Genomic DNA, 22,493 nt, shown 5'->3' with positions numbered 1-22,493 from the left:
GAGATTTAGGAGCTGAGTAATTAAGACCTGGTGATTGAATTTGGGGGACTGAAAGAGAGAGGGTCAAGTAAAGGACAGTGCATGGTTACTGGATTGGATTGGGTGATTGTGTTGGTGATTTCATTGATTTCTAAAATTAAGGGACTTCTCTGGTGGTGCAGTGGTTAAGAATCTGCCTGCCAATGCAGGGGACGTGGGTTGATCCTTGATCTGGGAAGATCCCACATGCCGCAGGGCAACTAAGCCTGTGCGCCACAACTACTGAGCCTGTGTTCTAGAGCCTGTGAGCCACAGCTACTGAGCCTGCGTACTGCAACTACTGAAGCCCGTGCGCCTAGAGCCCGTGCTCCGCAACAAGAGAAGCCACCGCAATGAGAAGCCTGCGTACTGTAACGAAGAGTAGCCCCCACTCGCCACAACTAGAGAAAGCCCGTGCGCAGCAACGAAGACCCAGCACAGCCAAAAGTAAATAAATAAAATAATTAATCTATAAAAAAATAAAATTAGGAATACCAAAGCTGGAGTATATATTAATGAGAAGGTGAGGATTCATTCTTGGACATCTGAATCATAGGTGCCTCTGGGGCATCTTAGCAGATGACTAGTAGGCAGTTGGTTATACTACTTTTCTACTGTGAGACATGATCTTTTGGCTGGATTAGTGCAGTAGCCTCTCCCGGGGCTCCTTAATTCCACTCTTACTTTCTCATTATATTTCAGCCAAACCAGTCTCCTTTTGGTTCTTAGAAAATACCAAACTTATTCTTGTTTTAGGGTGTGTGCTCTAGTTGCTTTTTCTTTCCAAGATGCCCTTCTTCATGTGACTGACCGTTTTGGTCATTTACATCTTTTTAAAAATATAAATAAACTTATTTATTTGCTTAATTAATTAATTTATTTATTTACCGTACGAGGGCCTCTCACTGCTGCGGCCTCTCCCGCTGCGGAGCACAGGCTCCGGACACGCAGGCTCAGTGGCCATGGCTCATGGGCCCAGCCGCTCTGCGGCATGTGGGATGCTCCCGGACCAGGGCACGACCCCGCGTCCCCTGCATCGGCAGGCGGACTCTCAACCACTGCGCCACCAGGGAAGCCCTATTTTTAACTTTATTTTTGGCTGCGTTGTTTCTTTGTTGTTGCGCGCCGGCTTTCTCTGGTTGTGGTGAGTGGGGGCTACTCTTCGTTGCGGTGCGCGGGCTTCTCATTGCGGTGGCTTCTCATTGTGGAGCACGGGCTCTAGGCTCGCGGCTTCAGTAGTTGCAACACGCAGGCTCAGTAGTTGTGGCTTGTGGGCTCTAGAGCACAGGCTCAGTAGTTGTGGTGCACAGGCTTAGTTGCCCTGCAGCATGTGGGATCTTCCTGGACCAGGGCTTGAACCCATGTCCCCTGCATTGGCAAGCGAATTCATAACCACTGCGCCACCAGGGAAGTCCTGGTCATTTACATCTTAAATGACATGTCAGCTCTGCACACCCAGTCAGTCTTTAATATTACACTCATTTTAATTCTCTGTGTAGTTAGCACTTATTACTGACTGATATTTTCAGTATCTGCTTTATTTTTCCCGCCGTTTACAAGCCTCGTGATAGCAGGAACTTCAGTGCCTAGAGCAGTGGCTTGCCCATAGTAGGGGTTTAATATTTTGTAAATAAGTGAATGCATAGAGTTCTAACCTGGGGATAGAGATTTAGGAGTTATTAGCTACACCCAGGTGGTAACTGAAGTCATGAGTGTGTTTGAGACAGTATAGGGAGAGAGTTTAGATTGGGGAGATAAGAGCTAGTACAGAATCCCCAGTGAGTAAGGGACAAGTGGAAGAGGAGGAGCTTGCAAAGAATACTTGAGGAGGTGCAGTCTGGAGAGGTAAAAGAAAAGCCAAGCAGAGTATGGTGTTAGGAGAAGAGAGTATTTGAAGAAGAATAATAAACATTTCAAGACTGTCTTTCCTATAGTCGGATGTCTTTCACAGGGAAGATTTTACAGATTCCTTGAGAAACCTGTGTTTATGTTTATGATGCCTGTTTTTCATCCTTTTCCCTAAGCCTCATCTTCTTTTGGGCTTACTATGCAGTTTTAGCCAGTTTCTTCTCTTTTCCTTGTGGTGATGGAGAGCTGCTGGGGTAAATATTGATTGAGAGTTTGATATTAAAGGATGAAGGAATGGAGGGTGTCATGAGTTCCTAAGTTCCAGAAATAAGCATATTTATTAGAACATTGAAATGGGAGAAGAAACAGATGATGAAATAATATAATTAAAGGTAAAACATGTTATAATGCTTTTCTGAGATGAACATCGACTCAGGCAAAAATATTTAATGTTGGTTCCACTATACAGAAGGCTTGAAATTGAAATCTGTGACTAGGTTTCTTTTTTCTCTGCTGACTGAAATTAAGATGTTAGTTTATTTTATTATATTCGGAGTACATTGTTTATTGATTGTTTTATTTTGGGCTCAAGTTTTCAGAATTTGCTTAGGCCAAATTAGACCTTGTTAACCATCAGATAGACAGCAAGTAATTGCTTGATTGAAAGATAATTTGTATATTTAAGAGTTTGAGATCGACTTCTGAATAATTCAGATCACATGATAAAGTCAGAAACAGCTCATTAAGAGGCAGAGACTTGCTAAGGAATCCTTAAGTTTTTAAGGAGCATTCAAATGTTTTAAATTTTAGTAAAATCAGTTTTAATTTTGCTAATGACAGCAGATGTGTGGCAAACAGCCAGGGCTTGAGCTTAAAACAAACTTCTAGAGATATTCATGGATAGAATGTCTGGTTACTTATTGAAATCATAAAGATTCTACTCCAGTGATCCAGTGTAAGTTTATTAAGATGGTGGTGTGCAAAAAAAGTATTCATACATGTGTTTGAGCCATTTACTAGCATTTCTTGTTTGTGATTCTTTTTTGCTGCACTGGGTGGCTTGTAGGATCTCAGTTCCCCAACCAGGGATTGAACCTGGGCCATGTCAGTGAAAGCCCAGAACCCTAACCACTACGCAACCAGGAACCTCCCTGTGATTCATAACACTATATAATTAGTAATGTCTAGACAGTTTGTGGTGAGAAGAATATCCAGAAGTATCAGTTTTAGGGCTTCCCTGGTGGCGCAGTGGTTGAGAGTCTGCCTGCCGATGCAGGGGACGTGGGTTCGTGCACCGGTCCGGGAAGATCCCACATGCCGTGGAGTGGCTGGGCCCATGAGCCATGGCCTCTGAGCCTGCGCGTCTGGAGTCTGTGCTCTGCAACGGGAGAGGCCACAACAGTGAGAGGCCCACATACCGCAAAAAAAAAAAAAAAAGTATCAATTTTAGAGCAACTTATTTTATGTGATTTGTTTGAATGACTTTGATCATTGTAGAAAGGAGGGTTGTCTGTGAAACTTTAGACAGTAGATTTCAGTTGTTCAGACACTAGGTGAGTGTTGAAAGCTTATTATTCTGCCACTCTGTCCCTTCACTTTTCTCTGCCCAGGGCTGTATTCCCCAAAACAAAATTTTTAAGTAATTGATATATAGATTCTATAGATAAAGATACTTTAGAATTAGTTTGCTGTGTAGGTAGACAAAAATAAAGTATCAGTTATTTAACTGATCAATGTCAAATGTTATAAGCCATAGTTATTAATTAATTAAATAGAAGTGTTTTTAAGCCTTTTTTTTTTTTTTTTTTTTTACTACTATGCCATCATAACCTACTTAGGATCTGATGAATAGTTAAAATAAAGCCTTTTGGGATTTTCTGCACATTTTGGTTATCAAAAAATACCATGTAGGAAGCAACCTAAGTGTCCATCAACAAGATGAATGGATAAAGAAGATGTGGCACATATATACAATGGAATATTACTCAGCCATAAAAAGAAACGAAATTGAGTTATTTCTAGTGAGGTGGATGGACCTAGAGTCTGTCATACAGAGTGAAGTAAGTCAGAAAGAGAAAAACAAATACCGTATGTTAACACACATATGGAATTTGAAAAAAAAATGGTTCTGATGAACGTAGGGGCAGGACAGGAATAGAGACACAGAGAGGGGCAGGACAGAATAGAGACACAGACGTAGAGAATGGACTTGAGGAGTACTCATATTTTGAAACACAAACTGGCAGAAATAAAAGCAGAACAAGGAAATCTGGGAAAGAACCAACTATAGAGCTTACAAATAAAAGTGTGATCACTAAAGTAAGAATTTAATAGATTAAATAGCCATAGTCAAGTAGAGAATTAGTACATTGAAATTCACCCTGAATGAGCATAGGAAAGCAAAAAGATTTTCCAAGAAAATGAAAAAGCTTTAAAAAGGCATGAAGCTCTAGCCTATATTTAATAGACATTTCAGAGAGAGAGAGAGAGAATAGAGAAATGGTGTAGAAATTATATATAAAGAGATAATGGATGAGAATTTTTCAGAATTTGAGAAAAACAAGGATCTTCGGATCAAAAATACACTTTTAGTACTAAACAGGGTAAATGAAAAGAAACCCATAGATTTCAAAACTGAAACAAGAAACAACCCAACTTAAAAGTTGCCAAAGAGAAAGTCAGCCTGCTATCAGTACAGTTGTTCCTCTCTTGAAGTAGACTTTTTATCTGCAACAATATGCAGAAAATAGGGGAGGAGTGATTTGGAGTAATAGCCATGAAAGGGTAAGAGGAAAAATAAATGTTACCCTAGAATTTTATACTTGTCTAAATAATCATTCTAGAGGGAAGGCAAAATAAAAACATTTCACATATATAAAGATGACTATCATTTACTACTAACCTACCCACATTAAAAAAAACTATTCAAATATGTATTTCCATAAGATGCAGAGTAAACTCAGGGAAAGAAGCGTTGGGATATAAAAGGGACAGTGAAAAGCAAGAAGTGGATAAAATGTGTTGGAAAGTTAATTATTGATAGTAAAAATCATAAACATTTTATACTAAATGCTACAATTTTAGTCAAGAGTAATAAGATAGAAGAAGTTTTCAGTGGTTAAAGGTTTTTTTCTTGTTCAGAGGAAGGTAGAGATGGGGAATAACAGATGGTTAGAAAGATTTATAGGAAAGTTATGTATGTTAAATTTCTAAATGGAATCATGAAAACAGTAGAACTATAATCTTATAAATTTGAAACCAGCATGGGCGTGGGGTGAGAGGAGGATATAGAAAACTTTATAAATCTAACAGATGGCAAGAAAGGCAAAAGAAAAATAAAAGCAAAGGAAAAATGGATGGTAAACCGAAGTCAGACGATAAGATGGCAGAAGTCTAAATCAGGTAACCAAGTAGTCAGTCAGCTTTCATGGTGTTGCCTATCATTTATATATACTCATATTCTAAATATGTAGAAATGGTTCATTTCCATTTATTTCATTATTTCCACCTCTATATAAAATAAAATCAATATTTCCTTGATTCCATCCTCTTTTCCAGCTCTTACTGAAAGTCCAGATATTGCTTTCACTTTCTCATCTCCCATTCTCACCTCAACCTGTTGCTCTGTCCCTACTCTTCCTGCTGAAACTGCTGTTGTCAGAAGGTTGCCAGTGATCTTCATGTTGCTGATCCAGTTTTCACTTCTATCCTCTTTTCCCAAAAATACACAAATATCTACTTATAAATCAATTATTATTTTAAACATAGAGGTAATGTAGGAAAGTGGTTAAGAGAGGAGACTAATCGAAATGACTTGGGTTTCAATCCTGACTGTGCTTCCATGTTTAAAATACTAGCTGTGTGACTTTGAGGGAAGTTCCAAAACTTCCTGAATAAGATGAAGATAATAATAGTACTTACCTCAGAGCAGTTTTGTGAGGATTAAATGAAATAATGCAGGTAAAACACATAGTGTACTGTATGTGGCACATGGCACATACTTAGTAAATGTTAGCTATTGTTAATAAGCTCCAAAATGTTATATTATTGAATGAAGATATGATAAAAGGTTTTAAGGGTGAGATTTTTATTACAAAATATTTGATACATATAAAAGAATACATGCTATGTATATGTAAGTTAGAAAGCATAATAAAATCAACGCCTGGGAATTTACCACCTAACCTGAGAACCTTGCATTCTTTTTTCTAAAACCTTTTTATTTTATTTAGTTATTTATTGTTTATTTGCAAGCTGCATGTGGGCTTCCTCTAGTTGTGGGGAGCGGGGTCTCCTCTTCGTTGCGGTATGCGGCCTTCTCATTGCGGTGACTTCTCTTGTTGCAGAGCATGGGCTCTAGGCACGTGGGCTTCAGTAGTTGTGGCACACGGGCTCAGTAATTGTGACTCGTGGGGTCTAGAGCGCAGGCTCAGTAGTTGTGGTGCACGTGTTTAGTTGCTCCGCAGCATGTGGGATCTTTCCGGACCGGGGCACGAACCCGTGTCCCCTGCATCGGCAGGCGGACTCTCAACCACTGCGCCACCAGGGAAGCCCGAGGCTATCATCTCTTCATATGTTTATTGGTTATTTGTATTTCCTTTCCTGTGCAAGTTTGTTCTTGTCTTCTGCCCTTATTTTTTCTAATGGTTGTCTTTTTGTTAATAGATCTGGAGGAATTCTTAAATATTCTTGATAGTTATCCTTTGTTGATTATATTTGCTGGATATATCTTCTCCTGTTTAAGTCATTAATTTACCTGGAATTGGTTGTTTATGGTGTGAGGTAGATTTCAGTTTTCTTTCATTAAATTTTTTGGAGGGGAGGGAGTTGTGCAGTTGTTCCAATAACCACTTAATTGTCATCCTTTCTTCATTGAATAGTATCTATAGAACAGTTTTGGGTGGAAGAATCGACAGCACGTGCCCTTGTTTTAAAGTGATGCATCTAAATTTTCACCATTGAATGCAATATTTGTTATAGGTTTGCTTTACCCTTTAAGGAAATTCCTTTTTGTCCTAATTTTCTTAAAAAGGTTTGAAACTTGCATGGGTGCTGAATTTTATTAAATGCTCTTTGTTTAGCTCCTGAAATGATTCTATAGTTTTTCTCCTTCAATCTGTTAATGAGGGGAATTAATAGCTTTTCTAATGTTTAACTACTCTTTCATTCCTAGGATAAATCCAACTTGGTCTGTGATAATATTATCTTTTTTTTTTTTTTTGTGGTACACGGGCCTCTCACTGTTGTGGCCTCTCCCCTTGCGGAGCACAAGCTCTGGACGCGCAGGCTCAGCGGCCATGGCTCATGGGCCTAGCCGCTCCGCGGCATGTGGGATCTTCCCGGACCAGGGCACGAACCCATGTCCCCTGCATTGGCAGGCAGACTCTCAACCACTGCGCCACCAGGGAAGCCCATGTGATAATATTATCTTTTTTATACATTGCCAGATTGTCAGCTAATATTAATTAAGTTTATAGGTTTGTATGAAAACAACTGCTTAATATCTTTTTAAAAATGAACTTTACAGCAGAGAATATTGGTGCAGAACTGAAAGCTCCACTTATTAAGCAAGAACCTCTCCAAGTAAGAGGTAAATATATTTTATTCTATTTTTTATTATAATGGTGTTTTGAATTAAATATATAAAGTTAGTTTATATAGAGCTCTTTATAGTTATAAGGGTATGTTCATTTTTCTTTAAATATATTGACCATAAGGATTTATTCCATTTATACACTAATTTTCTACTGAAGTTTACTTTGCATTTTAGTCATAAATTTTATGCAAGTTCTTTTTGCAAAAGCCCAAAGAAAGGAGTAATGGCAAATAAAAATCAATTGCTTTATCATTTTTAGAAAAGTAATGTGATTAATAAAGAACAAGAGGCCAACACCTACAGCTTGTTCAAATCCAGGTAGAGTTTGGACATTCTTGTCTGATTTCCTTTTCTGGGAGTGATTGAGTGATGAAGGAATTCTCGTTTGCAGCTCTCTTCTTTATAACGCGCTATGGCTTCCATCTCCAAAGTAGCATGTTTCATGGAGGTACTAATTCTGTGATTAGGAGCATCATGGCTTTGGCGTCAGATAAAAGTGGATTCAATTTGTAACTTCAGGACATACTAGCTCTATGACTTTGGGCAGTTTACTTTATTTCTCTGAGCCTTAGTTTCCTCCCTATAAGATTGTGCTAAAAATGGGACTTCTTTTCTAGGATAACTTTGGAGATGATAGTGTACAGTCACAATTAAGACTACTTAATGTTGTCTTATCATCAGTAATCTGGGCTAGGACAGGCCAACAGGGATTTCTAGCTACTTTGAAGAAATTATTAAAAAGTAATGTAAAAAAAAACCCTAATCTTTTTGAAGAGCAATGTAATTCTCCTCTCTGATCCAGAGAAGTTTATTTGGACTTAGAATTTTAGGATTTTTAGAGTAAGGTAGTTTAGAGAAACTCATGCAGAAAGAAACCTGAACTTCTTTATATACTTTTTTTCAAATAAGGTTTTGGTTTTTATATTGAACTTTATTTTTGAAATGTTCTTGTTAACTTGTTAATGTTCTATTATTTGTGCCTTTGATTTTAATAGTTCGTGTGTTATTTTAAGATTCTTTTTACCTACTGTAGTGATGGATAATTTTAGTCTTAATTTATTCTTTCAACTTGTAAGTACAATAGAAAACTCAATAGTTACTAGACATTAGAATAGAATATGAAGTGGCTGGGTAACAATTTTCAGAGGTTTGCTTATGTTATTTGTGTTTTGTGACCAAAAGTCTCACTATAAAAATGAACAGACCAATGTTGACTGTAATTTTTAATTCATAGACTATAATTGATGCCAAATTGGTATTTTATTTTATTATTGATGTCTCTGGCTTTTTTATGAACAGGTTGATACTTGATAATAGGAAAAATTTAGAAGGCAGTATTTTACCTATAGTCTATAATTAACTTCCTATAATTTTTAACTGATAAAAATGTTCCTTATAGTTACTTCATCTTCGTTACATTATGTGAAATTGCCCAATGACTTTCAGACTTTTTTGACTGCAACCCACTTAAGAAATACTAATGATCTAGTATATATATAGATTACTATATGTAACTGAAACAAGTTTTCACAAAAAGTGCTTGTTCTTCATTATGTGCAGTACTCTTTGATTACTTTCTATTTTCATTTTTTATAAAATGCTGGTTTCACCAGTGTTTGTAAAACACCGAACCAACGTCTAATTTTTTATTGAAACTTCAGTTCATTTTCATTTAGACCCTAAGCAATTTAAATTGTACTAGTACGATTTAAACAGACCAGTAATACCTATATAAGGTATCCTTTAGACAAAGGGTTGACATTTTGTCATCATTTACTGATGAACCATGGAGATAAAGCTGGGTGGGTACAAGTGTAATTCTGTCCTGTTCTGTACTTGGAGTAAACTTTTTTTTTTCTGACGTCATTCAGTTCATCAGGAAAAACAGTTTTCTATGGAATTCATTAGTGAATCCACTTAAAACTCAGCATATGTTCATCTTCAAATGTGACTTCCAATGTACATATTTAGTATGTTTTCCTATATTTTTGGTTTTAGTCAAAGCAGTCCTTAAAAAGAGGGAATATGGACCAAAGTACACTCAGAATAATTTCATCACTGGAGTCAGAGCAATGAATGAGTTCTGCCTCAAATCCAGGTACAGTAATTTTTAAAAAATGGGGTAGTTTGCTCTATCTAAATCTAAATAGCCAGTTATTTCCTAGAATTTGTTAACCCGCTAACATCCATGTGGAAACCTTACCATGGCTCCTTCCTAAATTGAAGAAGTATTTTTATTCAGTTAAAAAAATGTTACAATTTTGGGGCTTCCCTGGTGGCGCAGTGGTTGAGAGTCCGCCTGCCGATGCAGGGGACGCGGGTTCGTGCCCCGGTCTGGGAAGATCCCACATGCTGTGGAGCGGCTGGGCCCGTGAGCCATGGCCGCTGAGCCTGCGCGTCCTGAGCCTGTGCTCCGCAATGGGAGAGGCCACAACAGTGAGAGGACCGCGTACCGTGAAAAAAAAAAGTTACAATTTTTAGCTTGCTAAACTGAAGGCTGCTCCAGCACGAGCAGTTCCAGTGTTTCTTGGCTCCTTTAACTCAAAAAGGTAGGTTCTTCAATATCTTTGTGTCACACAAGAACCTTAGGAGTTTATTGTTATGTTAATATGTAGTAAAATTATCAATAAGATTATTTGCATATTTGTATAACTTTAAAATTTTGGTTTTTTTGGTAAAGCAGTTTTATTATGTTTATGTTCACACTCCAGCTGTGATTCACGTTGAGTATAAATTATTTTCCTTCTCTCTGGTATCTTGTTATTAATTTTCTTGTAATTAAAGAGATTTAGTGAGGTATTTTCCACAAATTTAAACTTTTCCCCCTCTTTTGTGTGTTTACCTAGAAAAACCATATTTATGTGCAAGATATCTTGGTAATTTCGACATCAGATGATCTAGCCTCTCCCACCCCACCCCACCCCCAGCCCATGGTCATATGATCTATGGTAGAATATCAAGAAATAAGGATTCCTGTAATCAGTTTTATAACTTCCATAACTATTGAAACAACAACCAATTATAATAATGATATAAAACTATATTCTGTTTCACATACAACAATTTTGTGAGTTAAGTAGGTTAAGTATCGCTATCTCCACATTATAGGCCAGGGAACATAATAAAGAGTGATGATGTAGCTTATTTAGTGAGTCAGTGACAGAGAGGGAACCAGAATATATATCTTTTGTTACTTGGTCCAGACATTTTTTTTTTTTTTTGCGGTACGTGGGCCTCTTGTGGCCTCTCCCGTTGCGGAGCACAGGCTCCGGACGCGCAGGCTCAGCGGCCATGTCTCACGGGCCCAGCCGCTCCGCAGCATGTGGGATCTTCCCAGACCGGGGCACGAACCCGTGTCCCCTGCATCGGCAGGCGAACTCTCAACCACTGCGCCACCAGGGAAGCCCCAGACTTTTTTTTGATGTGTGATAGTTGATTGTTAAACTTACTTTATTTTATTTTTACTTTTTATTTATTTATTTTTTGATTGCGCCACGCAGCTTGCAGGATCTTATCCCTGACCAGGGATTGAACCCAGGCCACGGCAGTGAGAGCCTGGAATCCTAACTATTAGGCCACCAGGATACGCCCCAGATTTTTATTTATAGGTCTTTTCGTTGCTATTACAAACTTTCCTTAGGAAGACCAATGATCAAATTTAGTATGACTATTTAGCAGTGACTTGATGAATGTATTAACCTTTCAGAATTTAAGAGAAAGGAAAATAATTAAATAGCATGAAATTGACACATATTCTTTATAACTTGGTATCTGTGAATGATATTACCACTTAGTATTAATCTGGATATAAACAAATGACTGTAAATTTTAAATTTAAATTCTTAAATAGAGGGATAATACTCTAATCCATGTTCTTTCCACTTTTCACTTTCTTTCTTCATACATCAGACATTGCAATGGTGTGTCCCTAGCAGATAAAATGCAAGCACTAATAAAGGAATTGACTCTCTACATATTATGTTATGGTATCTATATTGAGCATCAAGAATAATTCTTAGTGTTTCAACTGTCTCTAAGTCACTTTCGTGTACAAAATGTCATCTTTAAACTGCTTTTTATAGGCTATACAGATTTAGCTATTAAAATGAGGATCAGTATAGTGGCTTTTATCTGCCCTTAATCCTTTTAAGTACATGAACCATATGAACCTTGTCTGAATAAATTCAACATATTTCTTTCTTCAGTGATCTAGAACAACTTCGAAAAATCAGACGACGAAGTCCTCATGAAGATACCGAGTCCTTTACTGTATACTTGAGATCAGATGTGGAGGCAAAGTAAGAATATAGTTCTTTTAGAATAAAAATACAAGCTGAATTTGGGATTAATAAAAATGTATTTTAGACAGACTCAGAATTTTTAAAATGACATGTTTTAAAAGCAGAATATTTTTACATTTCTAAATTTATCTGAGAGTTACTAGTATGTACTAGTTAGCAAAAAAGTCATAATTTATGAGAAAATTTGCTGTTGAATTCACTCTTACTGTTTAGATTTAATTTAGAAAAATTTAAGTGCTTTATATTTTTCCTAAAGGACCTTATGCTTTGTTGTTAAATTCTCATATAGTTTTAGTTATCTAGATTTAAATATGATTATAATAAAGTCATTAAAATTGTCATTGTTGGTGATTGTGTGTACATAGATCTTTGGAAGTTTGGGGAAGCCCTGAAGCTCTTGCCAGAGAGAAAAAACTTCGTAAGGAAGCAGAAATAGAATATAGAGAAAGTAAGTATATTAAATTTACAGCTGAGTTAACTGAAAAGCAACTTGTAAGTAAGACTTGTGCCTATAATAACTATGCCCTCCCTAGTGGTTGCCCACCTCTTGGCTTTGGCTTTGTTGCTTCTAGCAAATATCAGTTTTCATTTTGGGATTCAATTATTTTATAAAAACAGTATTATTTGTTTTCTCCTCTATAGCTTTTTAAAGATCATGAGAGCAAGCAAAGGTAGTTTGTGGTTTCTATAAGGTATATGAATATTAAAACTTAGGGTCTGATTTGAAGATTGTACCTGTTTAAAGGTAAATCCTAGTTTCTAAGGGGTTTTGGCCTCTCAGAAGAAGCAAACAGCTGTTGAGCATCTTTATATTCACAGATATGCTAAGGAGAGCTGCACTTAAATCCACAGGAATGAAATGTTTAGTTTCTTTTTTTAAAATTTGTTTTTCAGTGAGGTAACATTGGTTTATAACATATATTTCATGTGTACAACATTATATTTCTACTTCTGTTTACCCTACAGTGTGATCACCACCAAAAATTTAGTTTCCATCTGTTACTGTACAGTTGATCCATTTTACCCATTTCACCCTCAAGTAACCACTACTGTTTTCTGTATCTACATTTTTGGTTTGCTTTGGATTGTTCATTTATTTCATTTGTTTGTTTGTTTGTTTTTTATATTCCACATATGAGTGAAATCATATGGTATTTACATCTCTCCATCTGACTTGTCTCACTTAGCAGATGGTAAGAGTTCACCTTTTTTATGACTGAGTAGTATTCCATTGAGTAAAAATACCACATCTTTATCCATTCATCTGTTGTTGGGGGCTTAGGTTGTTTCCATATCTTGGCTATTGAAAATAAATGCTACAATGAACATAGAGGTGCGTATATCTTTTCTAATTAGTGTTTTCATATTCTTTGGATTAAATACCCAAAAATGGGATAGCTGGATCATATGGTAATTTTATTCTTAATTTTTTGAGGAATCTCCATACTGTTTTCCTTAGTAGATTGCACTAATTTGCATTCCCATCAACAGTGCATATGGTTTTCCTTTTCTCCACATCCTCACCAACACTTGTTTTTTCTTACCTTTTTGATACTAGCCATTCGAACAGGCGTGAGGTGATGTCTCATTGTGTTTTGATTTACATTTCCCTAATAATTAGTGACGTTGAACATCTTTTCATATTCTGTTGGCCATCTGTATGAAAAAATGTCTTTGGAAAAAATGCCTATTCAGCTCCCCTGCTTTTTTTTTTTTTTTTTTGCGGTATGTAGGCCTCTCACTGCTGTGGCCTCTCCCCCTGCGGAGCACAGGCTCCGGATGCGCAGGCTCAGCGGCCATGGCTCACAGGCCCAGCCGCTCCGTGGCATGTGGGATCTTCCCGGACCGGGGCACGAACCCGTGTCCCTTGCATCGGCAGGAGGACTCTCAACCACTGCGCCACCAGGGAAGCCCTCCCCTGCATTTTTTAATTGGGTTTTTTTTGTTGTTGTTGTTTAATTGGGTTGTCTGTATTTTTTGGATATTAACCCCTTATCAGATATTTCATTTCTTTTCCCATTCATTAGGTTGGTTGTCTTTTCATTTTGTTGATGGTTTTTTTTGCTGTGTAGGAGCTTTTTAGTTTGATGTAGTCCTGTTGGTTTATTTTTGCTTTTGTTTCCCTTACCTGAGGAGGTATAGCTAGAAAGATAGAGTGAAGACCGATGTCAGAGTGTACTGCTGCTTATGTTTTCTTCTAGGAGTTTTATGGTTTCAGGCCTTACATTGAGGTCTTTAATCCGTTTTGTGTTGATTTTTGTTTAAGGTGTGAGATAATGGCCTAGTTTCATCTTTTTGCATGTAACTGTCCCATTGTCCCAATTTTCCCAACTAATGAGTTGAAGAGACTGTCCTTCTTCCATTGTATGATGTTTGCTCCTTTGTCATAAATTAATTGTCCATATATGTGTGGGTTTCTTTCTGGGCTCTAAATTCTGTTCCACTGATGTATGTCTTGTTTTCTGCCAATACCATGCTGTTTTGATCACTATGGCTTTGTAATTTAGTTTGAAGTCAGGGCATGTGATACCTCCAGCTTTATTCTTTTCTCTCAGTATTGCTTTGGCTATTTGGGGTCTTTTGTGGTTTCATAAAACTTTTAGAGTTTTTTGGTTCTATTTCTGTGAAAAATGTCCTTGGGGTTTTGATAGGGATGTGTTGAGTCTGTAGCTGAAATGTATTTTTTTTTTTAAATTGGGGTATAGTTGTTTTACAGTGTTGTGTTAGTTTCTACTGTATGGCAAAGTGAAGTAGAGTTTCCTGTGCTATACAGCAGGTTCTCATTAGTTATTTTATACATATTAGTGTATATATGTCAATCCCAATCTCCCAATTCATCTCATCCCTCCTTTTCCCCCTTGGTGTCCATACATTTGTTCTCTATGTGTGTCTCTATTTCAGCCTTGCAAACAGGTTCATCTGTACCATTTTTCTAGATTCTACATGTATGCATTCATATACAATATTTTTCTCTTTCCAACTTACTTCACTCTGTATGACAGTCTCTAGGTCCATTCACATCTCTACAAATGACCCGGTTTCGTTCCTTTTTATGGCTGAGTAATATTCCATTGTATATATGTACCATATCTTCTTTATCCATTCATCTGTCAATGGACATTTAGGTTGTTTCCATGACCTGGCTTTTGTAAATAGTGCCACAATGAACATTGGGGTGCATGTTTCTTTTTTTTAATACATTTATTTATTTTATTTATTTGTTTTTGGCTCCTTTGGGTCTTCGTTGTGGTGCATGGGCTTCTCATTGCAGTGGCTTCTCTTGTTGCCGAGCACGGGCTGTAGGCACACGGGCTCAGTAGTTGTGGCTCGTGGGCTCTAGAGCACAGGCTCAGTAGTTGTGGCACACGGGCTTAGTTGCTCCATGGCATGTGGGATCTTCCTGGACCAGGGTTCGAACCCATGTCCCCTGCATTGGCAGGCAGATTCTTAACCAGTGCGCATCGGCAGGCGGACTCTCAACCACTGTGCCACCAGGGAAGCCCTATTTTTAGTTTTTTTAAGGAACCTCCATACTGTTCTCCATAGCGGTTGTATCAATTTACATTCCACCAACAGTGCAAGAGGGTTCCCTTTTCTCTGCACCCTCTCCTGTAGCTGAAATGTTTACTTTTTTTTTTTTTTTGGCTGCACTGCACGGCTTGTGGAATCTTAGTTCCCTGACCAGGGATTGATTGAACCCGTGCCCTCTGTAGTGGAAGTGCAGAGTCCTAACCACTGAACCACTAGGGAATTCCATGAAATGTTTACTTTTTTTTTTTCTTTGCGGTACGTGGGCCTCTCACTGTTGTAGCCTCTCCCGTTGTGGAGCACAGGCTCCGGACGTGCAGGCTCAGCGGCCATGGCTCACGGGCCTAGCTGCTCCGCGGCATGTGGGATCTTCCCAGACCAGGGCACGAACCCGCATCTCCTGCATCGGCAGGCGAACTCTTAACCACTGCGCCACCAGGGAAGCCCGAAATGTTTACTTTCGATGAAAGAAATACATGTGGGGGTCAGGGAGCCCCAGAATTGTGGTATCACTATTCAGTTAATGGCTTCCATTGGGTTTCTTTATAGGCAATACAGGTGCTAATATAGGATATGATGAAATCTTCGAGTAGGGCGTAATCCATTGGGGAATTAGATACTTGTACTACAGTTACAGTTCTGTTACTCTGTGGAACTGAACGGTAATGTGGCAGGATTAAAGTAGAGATAGACGTGCTAGTATTTGCAAAAATTAGACTTTTTTTTTGGTCAGGCTTTATTTAGGAGGATTCTGACTTCTTTAACTATATTTCTAAGTTCTGCATAGGACCAAGGCTTAAAGGTGACAATATTTCCTTCTCATGAGTTGGTGAAATTTCTAGGTGGAAATTATGAGACAGTTGTGGTCAGTAGCACAGGAAGAAAAGGGGTTGGGAGAGTGTTTTGAGTGTGTGGGTGTTCAGTGTCAAGAGGGGCAGCAGTGGGTAGGAAGGAGATCAGGAGATCGGAAGAGCATGAAGAAGACTTGCAGGGAAGGAAAGAACAAAGTAGGCAAAGTCGTAGTGCTCAACTTCACTTTGGCCAGTGGAAACATCTCACATTGGCTCCGAAGTCCTTTTGTCATAATCCAGGTACTGTTGTAGCATCCTTGCTTTTAGGTACAATAAGATGTTTCAGGTTTATTTAGTATATTTCCTGCCCCAGATTGGGAATCAGCCATTTCTAATAGGAGACCCTTTCCTTTTAAAAGGAAATAAAATTGAGAGACCTGTGGGCATTAGGGATACTCATTCTTAACAGGTTGATGTATTTTTAAGGTCTTTGCAGTGGACAGAGCTAGGAAGTACTTTTTGTTTCTTAAGAAAAAACACATAGGTTATTCTGATAAACATTGTTTCTTTTCTTTTTGTATCTCTTACACTGAAAATCTTATTTCTTAATTCATTACCATAATTAATTACATTTTTGGTTTGTTCTTATGTGGGTATACACACATATAGAGAGAATACAGTGTAGTTTCAAACTAACAGGATCGATATTGCTATCAAGGTGTTTTAAGATTTCTGGTTTTTTTTTTTGTCATCATTATATATCCCACGAGGGATATATAGTCAAATGTCTATGCTTTAAAGTCACTTTTAATTTCTCATTGTATGGATAAACCATCTAACAGATGTAAAATTAGTTTCATTTGTTTCATTTTGCTTTAGATTTTGAGAAATTATTTTTATTTTATAATTTTGTAAAATGTTTACACAATTCCAAAGCGACCTTTACCAGACAAAACACTTCAGAGAAGTTTAGCTCCCATCCCTGTCTTCTCTACCCTACTCCCTCTCTCTAACATGGGTAACTGTTTAAAAAATTAGTTTGGGGTCTTTCCTGGTGGTGCAGTGGTTAAGCATCCACCTGCCAATGCAGGGGACATGGATTCAAGTCCCGGTCTGGGAAGATCCCACATGCCACAGAGCAGCTAAGCCCGTGCACCACAGCTACCGATCCTGTGCTCTAGAGCCCGCGAGCCACAGCTACTGAAGCCCGCGCGTCTATAGCGTGTGCTCCATAACAAGAGAAGCCACCGCAGTGAGAAGCCCGCACACCACAACAAAGAGTAGCCTCCGCTCGCTGCAACTAGAAAGCCCATGCACATCAACAAAGACCCAACACAACCAAAAATAAATAAAATAAAATTAATTAATTAAAAAAAATTTAGTTTGGGGGTTATTTTTTCCCTTTAAAAATTGCAATAAAATAGCATACATACTGGTAATTTAGACTCCCCTTTTCATAAATAAGGCATACTATGCATACTTTCTGTGCTTGCTTTTTTTTTTTTACTTGATAATATGTCCTGGAGAATATTCCATAGCAGGAAATAGAGACATTTCTTCATTTCTTTTATAATACTCCATTTTGAGGGGTACAGCATAGTTTATTCAGTTATTTCCTCCTGTCATTTCCAGTTTTTTGCTAGTAAAATAATGATACCATGAATAGCCTTGTACATATATTAAAGGAGATATTTAAAGTACAGAATTTGAGAAAGCACGGTAATAGAAAAATATTTTTTCCTGTATTTTTAAACTTTGAGCTAACAATGAAGAATTGGTTCTTGTATTTTTTAGTTAATTCTGAGAAGAGACTCTTAGCAAACTGCCTTTATCTCATTGCAAAAATACGACATAAAATTTATCATTTTAACTGTTTTTATGTGTACAGTTCAGAAGTGCTAAGTATATTCACATTGTTATGAAACATTTCCAGAAAATGTTCTTCTGGAGCCTTTTTCATCTTGCAAAACTGAAACTATGCATGTTAAACAATTCCCTTCTCCCTCTCCCTCGAGCCCCTAGTAACTATTATTCTTTTTTCTGCTTCTATGAATTTGGCTACTGTAGATACCTCACATAAATGGAATCATACAGTATTTGTCTTTTTGACTAAGTTATTTCACTTAGCATAATGTCCTCAAGGTTCATCCATGTGACAGGATTTACTTCCTCATAAAGTCTAAATAATATTCCATTATATGCATATACCACATTTTGTTTATCCATTTATTCGTCCATGGATGTTTTGGTTGCTTTCACTTCTTGCCCATTGTGAATGGTGCTGCTGTGTGCTGCTGTGAATTTGCATGTGAAAATACCTCTTTGAGACTGTGCTTTCATTTTTTTTACGTATATACCCAGAAGTGGGATTGCTAGATCATATGGTAGTTTTTTTTTTCCAAGAAGATGTTGGGGGTAAGAGTTTTATTAATTAATTAATTTATTTTTGCTGTGTCCGGTCTTCGTTTCTGTGCGAGGGCTATCTCTTGTTGTGGCAAGCGGGGGCCACTCTTCATCGCGGTGCACGGGCCTCTCACTGTCGCGGCCTCTCGTTTCAGAGCACAGGCTCCAGAAGCGCAGGCTCAGTAGTTGTGGCTCACGGGCCTAATTGCTCCACGGCATGTGGGATCCTCCCAGACCAGGGATCGAATCCGTGTCCCCTGCATCGGCAGGCAGATTCTCAACCACTGCGCCACCAGGGAAACCCCATATGGTAGTTTTTAATTGTTTTGAGGAACCTCCATGTTTTCCATGGCAGTTGCAATATTTTATAATCCTACCAACATACTCAAGATTTCCAATTTCTCTACATCCTTGCCTATACTTGTTACTATTATTATTTTTTTTTTGACTGCGCTCTGTGGCGTGCGGGATCTTAGTTCCCTGACCAGTGATCAAACCTGTGCTCCCTACGTTGGGAGTGTGGAGTCTTAACCACTGGGCCACCAGGGAAGTCCCTATACTTGTTATTTTCTGTTGGTTTTTTTTTTTGTTTTTGTTTTTTTTTGATAGTAGCCATTCTGATGGGTGTGAAGTGATACCTCATTGTGGTTTTGATTTGCATTTCTCTGATGATTAGTGATACGAGCATCTTTTCATGCACCTGTTGGCCATCTGTATATCATCTTTGGAGAAAAGTATTCAAATCCTTTGCCGGTTTTTTAATCAAGTTGCAAATTCAGATTTCTTCTAATAACATTTTTGTTGGTAGCTAGTAGATATTTAATGTAGCCTTAGAATAATTGTGTTAATCTAAAATGTGACTGATAAGAATATGTATGACCTAAATGTATTGTGTAATTCTTTTCTTATAGGGCTATTTAGAAACCAAAAAGTATTGAGAGAATATAGAGAGTTTCTGGGAAATACCAAGGTAAGGATATCTTTCTGTTAATGTTATGTGTGTATGTGTTGCACAGAAAATCCTAGTATCAGTCCATGGTGAAAATCTAGCATGTCTGTGATCCTATACCAAGATTTTCTTAAGTAGATTGTAATTTACTGAATTACAGTCTCTTTGCTTCTGTCTGTTTTTCTTAAAATTAAAAAAAGTGGGACATAAGTTCTCTTTAAATTCATAACTGTGTTATACACATAAGCATATAGATATAGATGATTTATTTTGTTAGATTTTTAGCAAGATTTAGCTCTTGTATACACCTTTAATTTCCTTTATTCTTTTTCCTTCTACTCTTAACCTTGTTTAACATTCAAAGTGCTAATCCTCTGCTTGTACCCAAGAAGCTCAGCCCTTAGAGGAGAAAATTGCACAGCCATTTTGATGATTTTTTTTCTTTATTATATAAGTGTACAAAATCTATGGACACTCAATATTTGTCAGTCTTACTAAACTTCCATAGTACGTTCACTCTTCCATTCTGTGAAATACTTATTGCATACCTTTTCCTCTCTTCCCAAACTTCCTGCAGACTCGCTTTCCCTCTTCAGCTGATGACCTTGTTTTATATTTCATTGAAAAAATCTAATCTGATAGAAGTACCTTATCTTTCCATTAGCAGACTTATTACCTTATTGACAAGTGTGCCAGAATAACTCTTTTCCTTCCTATCAGAAGGAAATTAATATTGGGACCAGTACAGAAAGTTTACCTTTACTGTCCCACTTCTTTATTTTATTTTTTTTAAACTAGATTGCCTGTTTATTATTAAAGGATATATAGTTCAGGAACAGCCAGATGGAGGAGGTGCAGGAGGCAAGGCATGTGGGAAGGGGGTCAGAACTTCCATGCTCTCTGGGCAGCCACTCTCCCTGAATCTCCGCACATTCACCAAACCCCCTCCTTTCAGGGTTTTACAGAGGCTTCATTACATAAGCATGACTGATTAAACCACTGGCCATTGGAGGCTGAACTCAATCTCCAGCCTCTTTCTCAGCACTGGAGGTTGGAAAGTTATAACCCTTTAATTACATGGTTGGCTCCTCTGGTGACCAGCCCCAAATCTTACTTTCTTTTTTTTTTTTTCAACTAATTTTTATTGGAGTATAGTTGCTTTACAGTGTTGTGTTAGTTTCTGCTGTACAGCAAAGTGAATCAGCTATATGTAGACATATATCCCCTCTTTTTTGGATTTCCTTCCCATTTAGGTCACCACAGAGCACTAAGTAGCGTTCTCTGTGCTATACAGTAGGTTCTCACTAGTTATCTATTGATATTTTATATATAGTAGTGTATATATGTCAATCACAAACTTCCAATTCATCCCACCCCCCCCTTCCCTGCTTGGCGTCCATACGTTTGTTCTCTACATCTGTGTCTCTATTTTTGCTTTCAAATAAGTTCATCTGTATCATTTTCATAGATTCCACATATAAGCGATACTATACAATATTTGTTTTTCTCTTTCTGACTTACTTCACCCTGTATGACAGTCTCTGGGCCCATCCACGTCTCTGCAAATGGCACGATTTCATTCCTTTTTATGGTTGAGTGATATTCCATTCTCTATATATACCACATCTTTTTTATCCATCCCTCTGTTGATAGACGTTTAGGTTGCTTCCATGTCCTGGCTATTGTAAATAGTGCTGCAGTGAACATTGGGGGGTGCATGTATCTTTTTGAATTATGGTTCTCTCTGGGTTTATGCCCAGGAGTGGGATTGCTGGGTATATGGTAGTTCTATTTTTAATTTTTTAAAAATTTTTATTTATTTATTTATTTATGGCTGCGTTGGGTCCTTGTTGCTGTGCACGGGCTTTCTTTAGTTTCGGGGGCTACTCATCGTTTTGGTGCACGAGCTTCTCATTGCAGTGGCTTCTCTTGTTGTGGAGCACGGGCGATGTGCGGGCTTCAGTAGTTGCAGCACGTGCGCTCAGTAGTTGTGGTTTGTGAGCTCAGTAGTTGTGGCTTGTGGGCTCTAGAGCGCAGGCTCAGTAGTTGTGGTGCATGGGCTTAGTTGCTCTGCGGCATGTGGGATCTTCCCGGATCAGGACTCAAACTTGTCCCCTGAATTGGCAAGTGGATTCTTAACCACTGTGCGAACAGGGAAATCACCAGCCTTGTTTTTGTCCATTCTTCACACGAAACTTACTTCTGTTTCAGAATCTTTGAGTGTGTTGTATACTCTGCCTCAACCATTTTTCTTCCAGATTTTTCATGGTTGCCTCCTTCTCATCGTTGAACTTCTTTCCCTCACTATTCTAACTAAAATAACCCTCTCCATCATACCCCCCCAACACTATTCTCTCAGTCTGTGTTTTAGTTTCTTTATTATATTTATCACTATCAGATATGACAGACTTATTCTCTATCTTCCTGTACTAGGCAGTGAGATCTATGAAGGCAGGGACTCTGTTTTGTTTACTGTTGTGCCCCAGCATCTAGAACTGTGCCAGGCATATAGTACTTGTACTGTAAATATTTCTTGAATAAATTACATAAGGCAGAATATATGACGTACTTCAATAGAAAAGTAAAGTACAATAATAAATGTGTAGCAGAGTGAGTATTCTCTGTGGGGGACCAAGGAAGGCTTTACGTAGGAAGCTGACACTTGGCCAGATACACAAGAAGATGAGTAAAGCTTGCCCAGGTTGCAGCGGACGATGATAGCATTCCAAGGAGAGGAAGGAGCAGGAGGAGAAACACAGAAAGTATAAATTCAAGGAATAGCAGAAGAACATTTGACTGAAGAAAAATATTTTCCCTGAATATGTTCTTGTTTGATTTCCTTTTGTTTTGGTGTGTTTTGAAATTAAACACATTGTTAACACTTGATGTCTTTGGTTTTTAGAGAACAGTCATGAGTTAAATTAGAGCAACAAACTTGTTGGCTTTGGCTGTTCCTTGTACTATAAGTTAAGAAGTTGCTCAAGAAATGGGAAAATTTTAGAGTATTTCAGTGCAGTACATTTTTATCACTTTACTTCTGGTTTTTATGTAACCAACTC

The 22,493-nt window shown here is 37.9% G+C and overlaps 1 protein-coding gene across 2 annotated transcripts in view; it reads left to right on the top strand.

Annotated features, from left to right (window-relative positions):
* SLC30A9 (solute carrier family 30 member 9) overlaps window positions 1-22,493 on the top strand; it is a 68,111-nt gene that overhangs the window by 11,068 nt on the left and 34,550 nt on the right. For both annotated transcript variants that reach the window (XM_082653657.1, XM_082653656.1), the window contains exons 3-7: window positions 7,394-7,456; window positions 9,461-9,560; window positions 11,668-11,760; window positions 12,129-12,211; window positions 19,397-19,455. In XM_082653657.1, coding sequence (XP_082509783.1) covers window positions 7,394-7,456; window positions 9,461-9,560; window positions 11,668-11,760; window positions 12,129-12,211; window positions 19,397-19,455 — 398 coding nt within the window. The remainder of the gene's footprint in view (window positions 1-7,393; window positions 7,457-9,460; window positions 9,561-11,667; window positions 11,761-12,128; window positions 12,212-19,396; window positions 19,456-22,493) is intronic.

The sequence above is a fragment of the Grampus griseus genome (genome assembly GCF_964374135.1).
Source record: "Grampus griseus genome assembly, chromosome: 4".
Classification (NCBI taxonomy): domain Eukaryota; kingdom Metazoa; phylum Chordata; class Mammalia; order Artiodactyla; family Delphinidae; genus Grampus; species Grampus griseus.
Note: the sequence above shows the minus strand (reverse complement) of the source record. Positions and strands in the feature narration are given on the sequence as shown.